The 15,535-nt window shown below is 47.6% G+C and overlaps 2 protein-coding genes across 2 annotated transcripts in view; one reads left to right on the top strand and one right to left on the bottom strand.

Annotated features, from left to right (window-relative positions):
- The window catches only part of LOC113966641 (protein Wnt-4-like), a 3,180-nt gene extending 1,101 nt beyond the window's left edge, over positions 1–2,079 (bottom strand). Inside the window, exons 1-4 of the mRNA XM_027681565.1 lie at positions 2,015–2,079; positions 1,498–1,736; positions 833–964; positions 536–678 (exon numbers count right to left, since the gene is read on the bottom strand). Of these exons, the coding sequence (XP_027537366.1) occupies positions 536–678; positions 833–964; positions 1,498–1,736; positions 2,015–2,079 (579 nt within the window). The remainder of the gene's footprint in view (positions 1–535; positions 679–832; positions 965–1,497; positions 1,737–2,014) is intronic.
- Positions 2,080–4,860: 2,781 nt separating this feature from the next.
- LPAR5 (lysophosphatidic acid receptor 5) lies at positions 4,861–13,965 on the top strand. Its single transcript, XM_027681347.1, has 2 exons — positions 4,861–5,072; positions 10,302–13,965. Exon 2 carries the CDS (start codon positions 10,619–10,621, stop codon positions 11,735–11,737), a length of 1,119 nt encoding a protein of 372 aa, XP_027537148.1. The 5' UTR covers positions 4,861–5,072; positions 10,302–10,618; the 3' UTR covers positions 11,738–13,965.
- The last annotated feature ends 1,570 nt before the right edge of the window (positions 13,966–15,535 follow it).

Here is a 15,535-nt window from a genome sequence, read left to right as displayed (position 1 = left end):
AGGGAGGGGAGGGGAGGGGAGGGCAAAAAAATCTTTTTAAGCCAGGTCAATACAAAGAGAAGAAGATCCACTCTGTGGGCAACAAGCTGGCTTGGGTCTGTAAGAGAAATCCCTGAGGCAGGGAAAGGGATGGGGACCTGCTCTGGCCTGTAGGGCTCTGGGAGGGGAACAGATCTGCCCAGAGACAAAGGATGTTCAAGGGACCAGATCTGACTGTGACCCCTGGAGAAGATGGTGCCTTTGTTGAGGAGGGGCTGGAGGGGCAGGGAAATTCTTCAGAGCAGAACAGAGTAACTAATTTCCTTTGCAGAAAAGGCCAAGGAAGGTTAATCACAGCTGGGCTCTGTAAGGAAAAGGAGATTGTACAGAAGCAGGTAGGGGAGGCTGGGGCCCCCCTCCACCAGTGCTGGGCTAAGAAAGCAGCAGGATGCAAACTCCTCAAACTGTTTCTTGGGGTATGGGGGCTGGACTGAGCTCTGTCTAGCCAGAGGGAAACCCCTGAAGCCAGGCTTGCTTCCTAGCCCTTGGCCGTTACCTTCCTCCCATCCTCATTGTTGTGCAGGTTCATGAGTGCTTGGCTGGAGGAGACACCATGGCTCCTCTCTGGGTTGTCCACCAACGCCTGAGAGAAGGTAATCCCATAAGACAGGTTATCGGAGCAGCCCAACCACTGGAAACCTGCTGAGGGAAAGCAGCCATGAGATGAAGGAGAATCCCTGAGAGGATCTCCCAAAGGGTTGTGGAGAAGGGATATGTCTCTGTCCCTGGAAACAGTCTCTCCCATAGACCTTTCCCTCTGCCACCCCCTTCCTGCCACAGCCTTCTCCTTCACCTTCAGGGCTGGCTCCTTGGATCTTGCGGTCGCAGCCACACTTCTCCAGCTCCCTGTGGCTGCAGGCACGAGTCACAGCAAAAGCAATGCCAGCAGCAGAGATGGCGTGGATGAAACCAGCCTCCCATGTGCCTGCAGCAGGGCAAGAAATGGCACCAGTCTGCGGGGGCAAAGGCACTGATGGGACGTGGTGAGGGAAAAGAGGTTATGACTGCACAGAGGAAAGATGCATTCAGATGGAGGCTGCTTGGGAGAAATAGATGGCAGGATGTTCACCTGGTGCAGCTGTTCCCAAGGCCAGGAGCCTTGGGAGTAATGGAGGTGGCTCCGTGTCAGGGCTGGTGGCAGGGTGAGGGAGAAGATCCACCAATCTGCATAGCTGGTACCCAGAATGGTCCAGATGGGACCAAAATGCCAAATCTGGTCAAATGGGCAATAAGTTTAGGCAGAACGTTAGTATGTGTGAAAACACATGAATTTGGTTCAGTTTACTCTCTGTTGACAGACATGTTGGAATGTAGAGGAAGGTGCTGGCCACTCTGGGGATGGGTCCAGTGTGACCCTTGCACTCTAGCCCAGGAAAGGCTGATGTGTCAAGGAGACCCTATAGGCATACCAGAGGGACCCCATGCCAACCCTGTCTGTGTCACCTCCCCCTCTCTGACCTTGGACGGCCACCTTGCCAAAGACCTGCAGCCCCTGCAGGATGGAGCAGTTCCAGCGGCGAGAGTGAAACTGGTGTTGGCACTCCTGGACAGCCAGCTCCGCACCTCGCTTCACTGCATCCATGGCTTCCACCTGCCGCTGGCAAATGCGGACCTGCTCTTCTACCAACCCCATCAGACCATCACAGCCCCTGGGGTCCCAGAGGGACACCTGCAGGGAGGTCTGCTTGGCCAGGTACCTGCAGGGCAGGGGAGAAATTCAGTTTCAGATGTGCCAGAGCCAGGGCCATATATCTTCAGGACTAGCCCTTTGTAGCCTTATTTTAGAGCAGAAATGTTGCAGGGAAGGGGAGACCATCCTCCTCCGTCCATGCTCCCAGAGACGCCTCTTCTAATGTGCTGCTTTTTGGTTGCCCAAATTCCTTCTTCTACCCTTCTATCACCCCATTTTCTTTGAAGACAGCACCTGCCTAGATGACTTCCCAACCCAGACAGTACAAGTGCAAAGCATACTTACAGCCAGGTCACGGCAGCGATGCGCTGCACGGGGATCAGGACTGCATACAGGCACACTATCTCCATCCTGTCCGTGGCAAAACTCCACCACCTTCAGTCCCGGTGCAACAGCCACCTGAATCGCCTCCTGTGGCCTCCCTCGGCCTCCGCCTGATAGTTACTTTCCCAGCAGCTCCAGCCCAGCACTGCAAAGCAGGGGCAGCCCCTGACCATGGGCTGCCCTGGTGTGCCTGCCAGCATCGGAAACCCAGCAGCCTGCAGAAATCTGCTGGGTTGACCCTGAGAGGTTGTCCATACCAGTGCTGTTCCATAATTACAGCTTGGGCAGCATGGTGGGAGAGCTGTGACCTGGGGCTTCAGGGTGGGTGTCTGTCACAGGGAGCTCACATTGATGGAGAGAGGATCAGTGTCAGACCCTTGGCCTCTGCCATCCTGTCAGCAGGTGATGTGGTTGTCTTCCTCCACAGTCCAGTCACTTCATCAGCAGGAAGCAGCCCAAGATCCAGTCAGCAGCAGACAGAGCCTTCCACACGAGAAGAACCTGGCAGCATCAAGCAACTATAGCTAGACCCATCAGCTCATCCCTGCTTTTGGGAGACAGAGAGTTTCCCTGCAGTGACAGCTCTTGGGATTAGAGACAGGAAGACCTACTGCCTTCCTCATCCTCAGCTGCTGTTCTTGAGGACACTCCCTCATCTGCCTGCTCCAGGCTGGAGATTCTTCTTTTCTACCCTGCAGCCCACATAGCTATGGCAAACAGACACAGCCAAGCTGCTCCCTGGCTCTCTTACTTTTTCCCTTGCAGGTCTCCCTTCGCCCTGCTCATTTTCTTCCCCAAGGACAGTCCTTGCCCTTCTTCTAGGAGGCATAATGGCCTGGCTGCCCCTTTTCTCAGCAGGTAGCTCTTTCCTAAGATATCCTGGAAGACCAGGAAAATGTGATTTGTGTGACCAGGGAGCTGAAATGTCCTGGGACAAAAGCCTCCCATTCCCCCAGGCAGTCTGGGAAGTGCCAGCTGCCTCTACCACCCTGGAAGGTAAAACTCCTCACACAGCCCACAGATTTTTGCTTTTCCTGTCTGAATCATTCAGAAAGTGAAGCAGGGCTGCTCTGGCCCTGCTATGGTTCTTCCATAAAGGTATTCACCTCTTTACTGTGCTTTTCCACATTTTCCTGTACAAAGGGGTCTGAAGAGCACTGGGGTTTACCAGTCATCCTTTCAAACCTGAGCAGCCCCTCTCCTTTAGCATGAATTTCACCTCTCTCCTTGCCTTCCCAGCTTCCTGCATCCCTCCTTCTGTTGGGTCCTTGCTCCTGGTTTCTGGAGTCAGCACTCCGGGGCGGTAGGCATGTTGGGATCTGCAGCATCAGGGTGTAGCCTCCAACACACACCCCAGTAATCTGGTCTTACCTGCTGCTCACTCAGCAGTGAGGAAACACCAGGGATTGTGCTGCTCTTCCCCACAAGCTGAGCCTCCAAGAGACAGCGAGGGGAAGAGGTGTGAGCCCACCTGGGCGAGGGGAGGCAGAGTTCATGGGCTGATGCAGCAAGACCCAGCGAGGTGAGTGAACCCAGCTTGGTGAGGGGTGCTGTGGGTTTCGTGGGCTCACTGGCCACGGACTGGGCTAAGTGCTACTGTGTCGTCCTCTCCTAACACATGGAAAAGCCAAGACTACCAGGCTCAGCCAGGTGTGTGCATGTGTGTGTGGGGTGCGAGGGCTGCAGGGGAGGGGGAAGTTCCCAAGGAGGGTGTCAGAGACTCCTTCGGCAAAGGACACCCCGCCAGTATATCTGCAAGCCTTTATCAGTGGCAGCGCCTTAACGGGAACTAAAGAGAGACAAAAAGCTGTGAGAACAAAGATCCCAGCAACTAGGAAGTGAGAATGGGAGTCTGGTTAAAAAAGAGAGGCACTAAAAAGAGGCAGTGTGAGATCAGTGGTTTGGGAGCTATTGTACCCTCCGAGGATTTATGAGCAACAGGAACATGTATCCCTTGGCGTGTCACTCCCTGAATGAGGAGTCAGCAACAGCAGGCAGGGAGTGAGAAAGTCAAACACCAGCAGGTGGAGAAGCCAGGCCAAGGGCTGCAGAGAAAGAGGGATCCCACCAGCAAAGCACCTTCTTCTTGGGGCAGCTGTTTCTGGGGAAGGATAACAGTATGATTAGGAGTATCACTGCTCGTGTCTTCTTCCAGGTGTGCTGAGATTGGCAAAGCAGAAATAGGACTTAAAGTCACAGCTCCCTTCCCAGCTACACATGGCAGTGCCAGGTCACAGATCTCCTGGTAAATCAGCCATTTTACTTTCTTAGCACTGTGCCTTCTGTAGCCTCAAACATCAGGGACTGATGTTTGTGGCAAACATGCCTTTGCTTGCCACGGGCACTGACATCTCTTCAGAGCTCAGTTCTTTCCGGGACCTTGCCACATGCCAGCAGTGCACAGCTGGGCCCCCAGGCAGGACTTCAACCCCAAAGTGCCCAAGCCCACTTGGGCACTTTGGGGTTGAAGTCACATGAGAGTGACAGGATTCCAAGTCTTTGTCTAGCTAGCAATTAATCAACTTTGCTCTCACTTCCCATATTTCACCTCTACCTCCTGTTTAGCAATATTTTGGGAAAGGGGATATTTTAATTTTCCCTTGTCAGTCCTGGGGGCAGCTGAGTTAGCAAGATAAGCAAGGAATTGGCACTATGACCCAGGGCAGGTCTCCTCAGTTGCAATGACACCTGGGTGCTGCTTCTTTCATGACTCCATTTGCTGTTATAGGATGTGGTTTAGCTTATCAGCTATGGATAGCAAAGTTCATGCTTTGTGGCCAGGCAGAAGTGCATCAGGAAGTGAAAAAGGAGAAGAAGCAAGCTGCAGCATGATGTAGAATCAGCCATAGCATTGTAGGGGGTAGCTGTGATTTGGATGAATAAAAAGCCAAAGAGCCTGCCTGGTTCTGTTTTGATTCAAGCTGCTTCCAGGTTTGGTGCCTGGATCGAGACCTCAGCAGTGGCAGCGACCACCAGCCAGCGAGCTCGTGTGCACCCTTGGCTCTTCAGCAGCAGAGAGGTAAGCCAGATGGAAACATCTGGGGAGCTGGATGGTCTGGGCACCTTGGGTGCTGGTCCCCATGAGCTGTTGTGCGTGTGCTGCCAGACCTGACTATGCGGCACTGGGGAACATCTGCCCCTCTTCGGTTGTCCAGTGGACCTAGAGGCAAATCTCAGTTCAAATGGAGGCTTTCTTTTGGGATCCTGTGATGCCAAAAGCACTGGCAGCCTGAAGAGCTTACTTATCAAGGTGCCCACAATGGAAGCCCATACGGCCCTCAGAAGATGAAAGGGGGGTGACAACTCTAAGGAGTAGGCAATAGTATGACCAGACCTCATCAGTTAAATACGAAGGTCTCAGTTTTAATATCATGTATCTCTCATTAAGAACAAGGCATCCTAAGTCTTGAATGTCTTTGAGGTTTTAATCATCACAATAATCTAATTGCTTGGGTAGAAAAAAGGCAAAAATCAGGGATTAGATGTCACTGACAGCAGGTAAAAAGCATCCATGTTTATGAAAAAAAAATACCTTCAATTTCTAGAGCAAAGCTGAGTGGGGTTTTTTTAGGTTTGGCAAGCTCTTTGTTATTTCCTCTTTGTTTTCAGACTTGCTAAGCGACCTCACGCAGTTTGCGTTTTCAGCTCTGCACCCCAATGCCACATTTGCTGTCTGCATCCCCACGGCAGTCACAAGGCTCCCATGGGTTCCATGACAGTCACTGTCAGAAACACTGATCCTGCAGCATGCTCAGCAATATATTTCTAGCTTTTTTTTCCCACCTCAGTTCTCAGCTCCATACTCAGATTCTTCATAATTTTTGTGGTGCTAGGAGGCAGTGACTCCTAGTGAGATAGTGTCAGGAGAGAGGATTCCCAGGGCCAGGAAGCAAGACACCAGGCATACATCCCATCTTGGGGCATGCCTGCCCCTTCTAGCCCCTGTATGCAAGCACATCTAGGGTTTCTCACCCTGCAAAAGAAAAAATTAAGATCCCTTTGGGTTTTGCAAGTCACGGTCTCAGCAGATGATGGTATTCAGGGACTCATATTGAAGAGGTAAAAGGATGCTTCCTCCACCTCCTGGGACCCATAAGGTCAGTCACCAAACACAAAGTTCCTTCAGGATTTAAAGACAGTATCTTGTTGTAAGGAGGAAGATTATTCAGCTGTGGTACCATTGCCCTCTTACACAGCTGATGGCTTGATGGCAGCTTTTGTGCAGGGCAATGAGTACTTGAGGTTCTTTTGGAGGCAGCCACAAAGAACATGCCCTTTGCCTCTCAGACATTAACCAAGGATATTCCAACCAATTTCAGCTATTCTGTTCCCCTTCTGCTTGAGTTACCCATACCTTTCTTTTTCAGCGAGGAACAGTCAAAACAGTACCTCCAGAGCTCATCAGAGAAGCACTCTGGTCCCACAGTTTCATTGTTCCAATGGCTCTGCCTGCATACATTTCATTTCAGGTGTCTGAGGTCTTGATCATGGTATCTGTTATGGCAAGTTTGAAACTATCAGCTTAGTTTCAGTAACATCACCATAGCATATTCTTTCTTCTGTGTTTCCATCTACCCACAAAAAAATATCCCCTCAAAACCCCCAATCTATTTTCTGCTCTCAGTGATCTTTGCTGCCAATTTAGAACTCTGCTGTTTAGTGTCCTAAAGGCTGAAGGGCTAGAGTATGTAAGGAAAGACCACTTCAAAAAGAAAGAAAAGGTGATGGTGGGCAAAAAAATGGACAGGTTTCTTTCACTGGTGTTCATGACACAAAAGCCTGGGAGATTTTTACAGCAGAAACTCTCTTTACAGGAAAATTCATCAAAGGACTGTCTCTGATCAAAACAGCAGTAGGAACAGCTATGGAGAAAGATGTACTAAGCAGTGTCTAAAACCACATGGCTCCTACCCCAGAGGTCTGAAAACAACTGGAGGGTGGAAGACCTGACAAACTGTGGTGTAGAAACATTTGCTTAAAACTGTTTTTAAAGGCTCACTAGCAGACTCAATTTGAGAAAAGGCTCTTGGGGGTTTCTGACCAGGCAGCTTGATGTTTTTGCTGAACAAATTAGTAGAAGCTATAATAAAGGGGGAAAAAAATCAATTGGCATGCAGTCACATTTAATTACTGGGGAAGAATCATCATGGCTTTTCTAAAGGGATGCTGTGTCCCACAGTCCTGCCTTGAAAGAGTCAAGAAGCATGTGAACGGTGGCCCGTGTGGATTTCAAAAGGCTTTCAAAAGGGTTCTCACCAATGGCACTTAAAGCAATTTAGGGAACAGGTTCCTACCTAGATAAAAAGTGCCTAAAAGATGGGAAGGAGAATGAGGGTGGATGGTTGATTTTCCCAGTGGAGTTATAAGACACCAGTGCTGGGGATTGGACTGTTTGACTTATTCATGAGAGATGAATAATAAAATAACAAATCTGTTGGAGACATAAAATTATTCAAGTTAGAAAAGATGAGGGTTGGCTGAAAAGAACTGCAGAGATTAAGAGAAGCATGAGTGGCTGGACTTAAAATAAGAGCTGAAATTTCAGCTAGCTAAGTGATGGGAAAAAATAAACTGGACTGACCATTACCCCTTGCAAATGAAATTTGAGCCCACACAGTTCAGCGCATCCACACCATCAATGTCATGTACATTTTCAGTACCCCACCACAGGGCTCACAAAAGCAGTAGCAGAAGTGGAAAGGTGTTGAGAAGGGTACCAAGGATGCTCAAAAGTGCAAAACGGCTCCTCTGTGGGGAACAACTGTGAAGACAAGGACCCTTTAGCCTCAAAAAAAAAGTTTGCTGAGTGGGAATATGGTAGATGTTTATAATATTATCAGTGATAAAGTGAAGGTACATAGAGATATTGTTTCCCTTGTCGCTTCCAGCACTAAAACTGGGAACTGAATCTAGCAGGCGGTGAATCAAAAATGCGTACATGGAAGTGATTCTTCCCCGACATGTGATTAAGCCATGTAACTCCTTGGCGCTCCTGGCACTAGATGCTGTAGATGGTAGATTTTACATCAACTCAAAAAGCAACAGAAAAAAATAGTGAAATAAAAGTTCCCTGAGGACTACTGAATTCAACTTGGTCCCCTCTGCCTCAGGAATTCCCTGGGCTGCTGTATGCTGGAATCAGGAAGAGAACTGGAGGCAGCGTAGCTACACAGTTGCATTGTTCTTAACATTATCCCTTCACCATCCACATTTGAGATGGAATACTAGTTGTAGATAGCCCACCAGTCTCATATACATGGACTGTGCTTACATACTATACTCTCTAGAGTGTTTATCAAATACCTCTCAAAAGCTTGAAAAATAGGTTATCTGTGGAGGTAAGTCCCTTTCATCTGACATCTGTCTGGTCTGGGTACATATGTTAAAGCAGGTCATGGTCTCTCAGTGAGTCTCGGTCTCTCAGTGACTCTCAGTCTCACTAACTTTGTCTCAGTCAAGACAAAGGTCTCAAATCTATTCAGTCTGCATTAATTGCTGAATTTTGGCTCTAGCAAAAATTGACATGTTCTCCTTGAGATTTTTTGAAGCATTTAATCATTTCACTTGAAATCAACAACTTCATACAAAGTTTTCATTCACCAAGGGTGAAATCCACTCAGATATAGCTTGACAAACCAGTAGAAGCTTCTCTAAGAAATCTGTCTTGGTGGTGGATCTGCCCAATAACACTAAAGGATGGGCAAGTTGGCAGCTGTTTGCTCTCTCGTGTTAGACTTCCACTTTTGTTCAACATATTGCCAGAAACATATCTGTGAGGTCAGCACATGTTTCTGCCTTCAGTAGATCCCCCCTCTAGATCAGTGCATTACCCTACAATCCCACCCAGAAGATCTGACATGCTTGTCATACCTGTCAAGTTGTTAAGTAGCTTCCTCTTACAGTAATATCAAACTCACATAAAGGTTTTCTCTAGAGAGAAAATTCTACTTTCCTTTTGAACTAAATCACAATCAACGTGGACTCTGTGAGGGAGACCCTACTTAACCCCTGCAAACAGTTGTGGGGAACTGTGTCACACTTACCAACCCCTACTCCAGTGTGGGTTCCTTCCATGGGGCACAGTCCTTCAGGAACAGACTACTCCAGCATGGGTTCATCATGGTCTTCTCCAGGGGCAACAGGGAAATCCCTGCTCTGTCACCTGGAGCACCTCATCCCTCTCCTTCTTCACTGACCTTGTGTCTGCAGAGCTGTTTCTATCACATATTCTCACTTCTCTCCTCTGGTTGCAGTTGCTATTCTGCAGTAACTTTTTCCCTTTCTTAACTACATTATCCCAGAGGTGCAACCACTGTTGCTGGTGTGCTCGGCCTTGGTCAGCAGCGGGTCCATCTTGGAGCCAGCTAACACTGGCTCTATTGGACACAGGGAAAACTTCTGGCATGTTCTGACAGAACCAGCCCTGCAGCCCCTGCCACTACTAAAACCTTCCCACGCAAACCCAATGCAGGGAGGCTGATACCACCTGGAGCCTTCTCTAGTCGCAGCTATGTTTGTCCACATGAATCCCATGGCTCTTCCTTTTTTATTGTGTGCTCCCTTACCTGACTATGTTGGCTGTGTTTGTGGGACATGAGTTGCTTCATGTTTCATGGTGTTATAAGCAGCAGAATGAACTGAAGAGATGCAATCCATATAAACACCACTGGTCCCATGCAAGTAAGAACACCAAAGGGATTGTATGAATGTAAGCAACATAAGGAACTTGAAGTCACTGGGACTAAGGTTTGCATGTGTTGTTTCACATACGAAAAGGAGCGAGGGTGGAGTCAAATCTAACTGTAGTATAATTTTTTTTATCTGAAAGGGATGTACAAAGTCCTGTTTCTCTGATATAAAACAGTACCATGCAGTTTTTATTTTAAGTTCCTTCTAGTCAGCATTTTTCCTTCAAAATGCTGCTCTCTTCCTTTTCTTTCTCTTTCGCTGGAGCCACCTCGACTACTTTCCCTGTGTGCTCATGCTGTCCCTTTGCTGTATGCATGTGCTCTCAGTAGTGATCAAAGAAATGTGCATTTTCTGGGGCTGAGTGATAAATACAACCACCTTCTCCATGCTCTGTCTTCTTCTGCCATGCAATTACTCACTTTTCTAGTGTCCATTTTTTCAGTCTTTTGATTTCTTTGTGAGTTCTTGCTGCAGAAGCCATCAGGGTGGTATTTTAACATTTCAAGAGATTTTCTCCTCTAACTTAAACACTTCTGTCTTGGTCTTCCACTCTGACCAGGAATTGTGCTGACAACTGGCAATGATCCTCCATCGCATCAGCACCCCCATAACCACTGGAAAGAATTGCTGAACTAGAGGCAGAAGCTGATGTGATTACAGTACCATCCCTGCCAGATGACCACAGACCAGCAATCCAACACAGCATCAGCCAAGAGAGAGATGTGCCCATCTACCTCCCATCTGCAGATGAGAGGAATGACCTGTCTGTAGCTTCTTAGAGGGGAATGACTTCCCTCATTGCTTTTCTTTGTGCCTCCTTAGCTCATCAGCAGGCTCAGCCATCTCAGTGAGACCATCCCCTGATCCCCACTGGGCATGTCAGATTCCAATACGTCTCAGACGTGCAAGGATTATACCTTCAACCACCACCTCCTCCTGCCTGGCTATATCCTGATATTCATTACAGGCTTGATACTGAACGTGGTAGCCCTATGGATATTTGTCCGATACCTGCGCCTGAAGTCTGTAGTCATGATCTACATGTTCAACCTGGCCATAAGCGACCTCACCTTCACACTCCCTCTGCCACTGCGACTCTACTACTATTCCAACCACCACTGGCCCTTTGGCAGCACCCTGTGCCAGGTCTCTGGCTCTGTCTTCCAGATCAACATGTATGGTAGCTGCCTCTTCCTCATGTGCATCAACCTGGATCGCTACATTGCCATTGTTCATCCACTTCGCTGGCGGCACCTGCGGCGTCCCAAGGTGGCCAAGCTCCTTTGCCTGATCGTCTGGGTTGTGATCTTCCTGGGTTCCATCCCCACAGCCATAGTCCACAAGCGCAACCATTGTAAGGTACAGAACCAGAACCAGACCATCTATCTCTGCTTTGAAAGCTTTAGCGACAACATATGGCAGAATAACCTCTTCCCTCTAGTAATTCTGGCTGAAATCTTGGGGTTTCTCCTGCCTCTCAGCTGTGTGACATACTGCTCTATTCGGATCTTTCAGGAGCTATGCCAGTCCAGCCAGCCAAAGACCCTGCGACAACGGAAGACTGTCCGTCTCCTCCTGGTCAATCTGGTCATCTTCATCATCTGCTTTGTGCCTTACAACACTAGCCTGGCAGTTTATGGGATGATAAAGGCCCGGGTGATTGAGGTTGAGAAAGAAACTCAGGCCTCGGTGCGCCAAGTGTTAATTTTAACAATGATGATGGCCAGCATGAACTGCACGCTGGACCCCTTGATCTACTACTTTAGTACTGAGGGTTTCCGTAACACCTTCAAGAAATTACGGCGGGGACAAGCCTGGGACTCAGAGATGGGGACGCTTAAGCATCAGGTTGTGGAGAATAAGTCAATCCGAGACCACGCTGTCTCAAAAGTAAAACTGTTCCAATCTGAAAACTTTGTCCATCCCAATGAATCTTCACGGTCACTTCCTACAGCAGTATTTTTGAATGGCCCGATTGAGGACTCAGAAGTTTAACCACAGAAAAGCCATTGCAGAGTCAGCCATGCAATAACTACAACAAGCCTGTGGGAAACTGCTCAGGGTAACCTAGCAAACTGTTTGAGGGAGCAGAGCAGACTGTAAGTGGGTGAACGTGTTGATGCAAAGCTAAAGGATGAAAGGTTGTTTTGAATAAACAGAGGTGCCTTGGTGACATGGTCACAACTGATTCTTTTGGTACAGGAAACAGTAGTGTGGAACAAGGACTTGAAACAAACCTAGTGTGTCTGGGGGCGGCCAGCATAAATTCCTATAGCAAGTCCATTCTGTCTGAGTACCATCTGCTGCACTGTAGCTTGAAGCAGTTCTGGGGATCATCAGAACACAGATACGGTACTCACTGCTGACAAAGTTTATTTAGTAGCAATGGCTGAGGGAAACTTTTGACTAGATGTTTAAATTTGAGTCATAGGTCCAGCTCAGGGCACCTAAATAAATATCTTAATTTTCGCAAAGAATTGAAGCATTTAGCAACCCTTATGGGGGTCAAGGAGAATAGCTGAGTTTTCAGTACTCTTGCAGAAAATATGTTCCTAATGGTATAGAAAGTCACAGACCTTAGCAAAACAATCTTCAGGAGATACGTCAAATGTGCTTGTGCAGCTGTACACACATGCGGCACAATGGCTATACATTTACCTAAAGCAAAATGGCTTGGGAAATACTAGCATACTTAAAAATAAAACCGACATTCCTAATGGCCCCAGAAAAGAGAGGATACCAATATTGTTATCATGTCTGAAGCTCATGTTGATGTTAGTTCTTTGCACTCTCCTGTTGCTGGGCCCCTATGTAGGATGATTGATTTCAGGTCTGAGTAATTTTCACTGTTGAAAAGAAATTATGTCACAGGATCTGGCTAATGTGAAATATAGTTTGTACTGTTTGCACATGTTTTTTCAGCCTGCACTGTATGTGAAAGCCCTATAAATCTCCCCAAAAGTGAGAGATCCAGCTGTACACAGGCAGTGCCAGAGGCCTCAGTTATTCACTCCTGCTAGTGACCAAGGGTTGCCTTTCCAATTGCACTGCAAAACAGCCCCTCTGTGGCTTCCAGCAGGTTTCAGACTATCCCAGAGTGGATCCATTATAGTGGTTGGTTTGGGGTTTTTTTTAATGTTAAGGGAAAGGTCAGGAAAAGTGACAAGAAATGCAGTTCAAAGTCCTGGTTTTTAGATGTCTAAATAAGCAATGAATCTGTTTTCAAGTCTCTACCTCATGACTGCTGTGGGAATAAATGTATCGTAAGGCATCATGGGTTTGTGTTAGGAGATACAGGGGTTTAAATCCATTTTTCCAGTCTCCCTTGAAAACCCTTAGATGCAGGTCTTCAAGAAGACCTGTAGAAGATGATGAGCCTCTCCACAGAGACATCCTTGTGTTACAGCCTGCCTTGGGGGACATATGCCCTTGGTAGGCCAGCTCTGTCCCCGTGCTCAGCCCATGCACCACCAGCAGACCAACCCTGAAATCTATCTGCAGATGAAGGACATTTAATGGTGCCTGAGAGATGCAGGGAGAGAGATGGAGGAGGGTTTGCAGGGCAATAGGTATTTCTATTTTGAAAATTCAGGACTGCCATGTGAATGTGAATCATTTGTGACACTGTGCAGCTGGAAAGGAAACAGAACTGTGTGCATGTCTTCCGCTAGGGTCTGATGCTACCCTTTTGTCCTGGGATTTACAGGATAGTGAAGTGATATTACATCAGACGCACTCCTGTCCATTTCCACATCTTCCTCCACCTTCCTCCTTCCTAGACCCTTTTCCTTGTCCCTGTCCCTCTGGGCCTTTCTCCTTTCCCCAGATCTAATGCTCCATGCACCTAAGCACCGACACAGTGCCTTCACACTGTGTTTTCTTCCCTGCCCAAAGAAGTTGATTTTTTCTTTCTTTTTAACTTGGCTAAAGTAGTGTCATAAATTCACAGATTTGGGTGGGAAGGGACATCTCAAGACCTCTACCCCAACTCCCTGCTCACAGCAGGTTGTTGGGGGCAGTGAGGGCTGGCTGCTCCCTAAAGGAACACAACAGCTGAGGGCCAGGCAGAGGAAGAAGCTTATCCAGCAAGGAGAAAGAACCTGAGCAAGTTCTGCAAGGCAGGCATGGGCAGATAGCTGGGTTCAACTGAGAATCCAGATCATCAGACAAGCTTGTGGTGATGAGGCATGTCTAAGGTCAAAATAAGAAGTCATGTCAGCATCACGTTCAGCTCTGGAGGCAGTAACCAGAGTGAGCCACAGTCCAGAGATTGCCAGGCAAGTCCATTGTGACATGGCAGGTCTTGGGTCAAGCCAGAAAGCCTATCCATGGGTCTAGATCAACACAAGGCATGGTCAGGCACAGGCAAGACTGCTCAGACAGGAGCCAAGGGCAAGAGCACTAGCTTAAAAACAGCTCCTGGGGCAGGGGGTCAGCCCTGTCTGAGGCTCCAGCAGAACTTTCTATAAACTGTCCCTCCACCAGAGGGAAGAGGCAGCCCTCTACTACTACAGCTACACTGTCTCTGTCTCTGACTTGTCCCTGGGCCCATACAGCCAAAGCCCCAGGGCCAGAGAGGATGCACTTGGGACCTCAAGCTAGTTCAGGTTGCTCAGAGCCTTGTCCAGGTGTCTTCTGAGCACCTCCAAGGATGGCATTTCCTCAGCCTTCTGAGATACCCACGCCAGTGCTGAAACATGCCCTGGGGAGAGGCTTTTCCTAACTCTCACCGGGATTGTTGCAAGTCATGGCTGCTGCCTCTTGTGCTTTCTCAGGGCCACTATGAGCAGAGTCTGGCCCCATCTTCTCTTGGCAAGGTTCCAAGTATGAATGAAATATCATGTGGCAGATGCAACTCCTCTGGAAGAGGCTGCTCCTCTGCTGAAGTTACAGTATCCTCCCCAACACACAACACACAACTTCTCAAAAAGCACATCAGAAAACATAATCTTTACTTATAGTTTCATTCCTGAAAATAGTGGAACTATTTTTACTTGGAACATTTCATAAATATTCCGCCACCTTCAGAGGAAATTTTAGCTCAAATATTTTGACAAAATTATAAATAAATGAAAAGCTGATTTCTTAATGAATCTCATCAACCAGTTTAACAATAAAGAGGGCTGCTGGTCATGCTATACGCAGCAGAAAAAGTTCCTGACTTTGGGTTTCTGAAGGCTTTTCTTAATTGTTATATATAGGCAATGGTGTGCCCAGTGTGGGCTGTTGTGTTTTGTCCTTTGGGTATTCAGTCTTTTTCAGCTTGCATTAATTTTGTTTTATGTTTGAGAATTCCAGTCAAATTTAATCGCTCTGGATTCTGGAGGGGATTTGAGATATTTTTCATGTCTGATAGAGAGAATTGGTGTTAGCTAGGTCTTCCACTTCTGTGTTTTTGCCGTTGTAAGCCTGATTTTTTTTATTCCATCATGTGGTGATAAAGAAGAGCACGTGTACATGCTGTCTTTCAGTGAAATGAGTCACTCACCCTATCTAGCTTTATATGTTCTGTTTAATAACTATGTATAAAAAAAAGCTAAACAAATCTGTAAGTCCTAGGGCATGATGGTGTTCAAGAACACAAAACAGAACCACTTTAAAACTTGTGCTTAGAACAACAGGAACTACATGAAGCAGCAGTACTCAAGAAAGGAAAGTTAAATGGTAATATAAGCTTAGCAAAGCCTTTTCAACCTGTTTAAGTGACCCTCTGTATCCTACTGAGATTATTCTTGAATTAGTATTCTTGCCAAGTATATCAGGGGTAAAAGATGCCATTCGCTGCCTCCCTGC

The sequence above is a fragment of the Neopelma chrysocephalum genome, unplaced genomic scaffold (genome assembly GCF_003984885.1).
Source record: "Neopelma chrysocephalum unplaced genomic scaffold, ASM398488v2 Primary Assembly neopelma1_60, whole genome shotgun sequence".
NCBI classification, from domain to species: Eukaryota; Metazoa; Chordata; class Aves; order Passeriformes; family Pipridae; genus Neopelma; species Neopelma chrysocephalum.
Note: the sequence above shows the minus strand (reverse complement) of the source record. Positions and strands in the feature narration are given on the sequence as shown.

Coding starts and splice junctions, on each gene's coding strand:
- LPAR5 (XM_027681347.1), top strand. CDS start 10,619: ATGTCAGATTCCAATACGTCTCAGACGTGCAAGGATTATACCTTCAAC.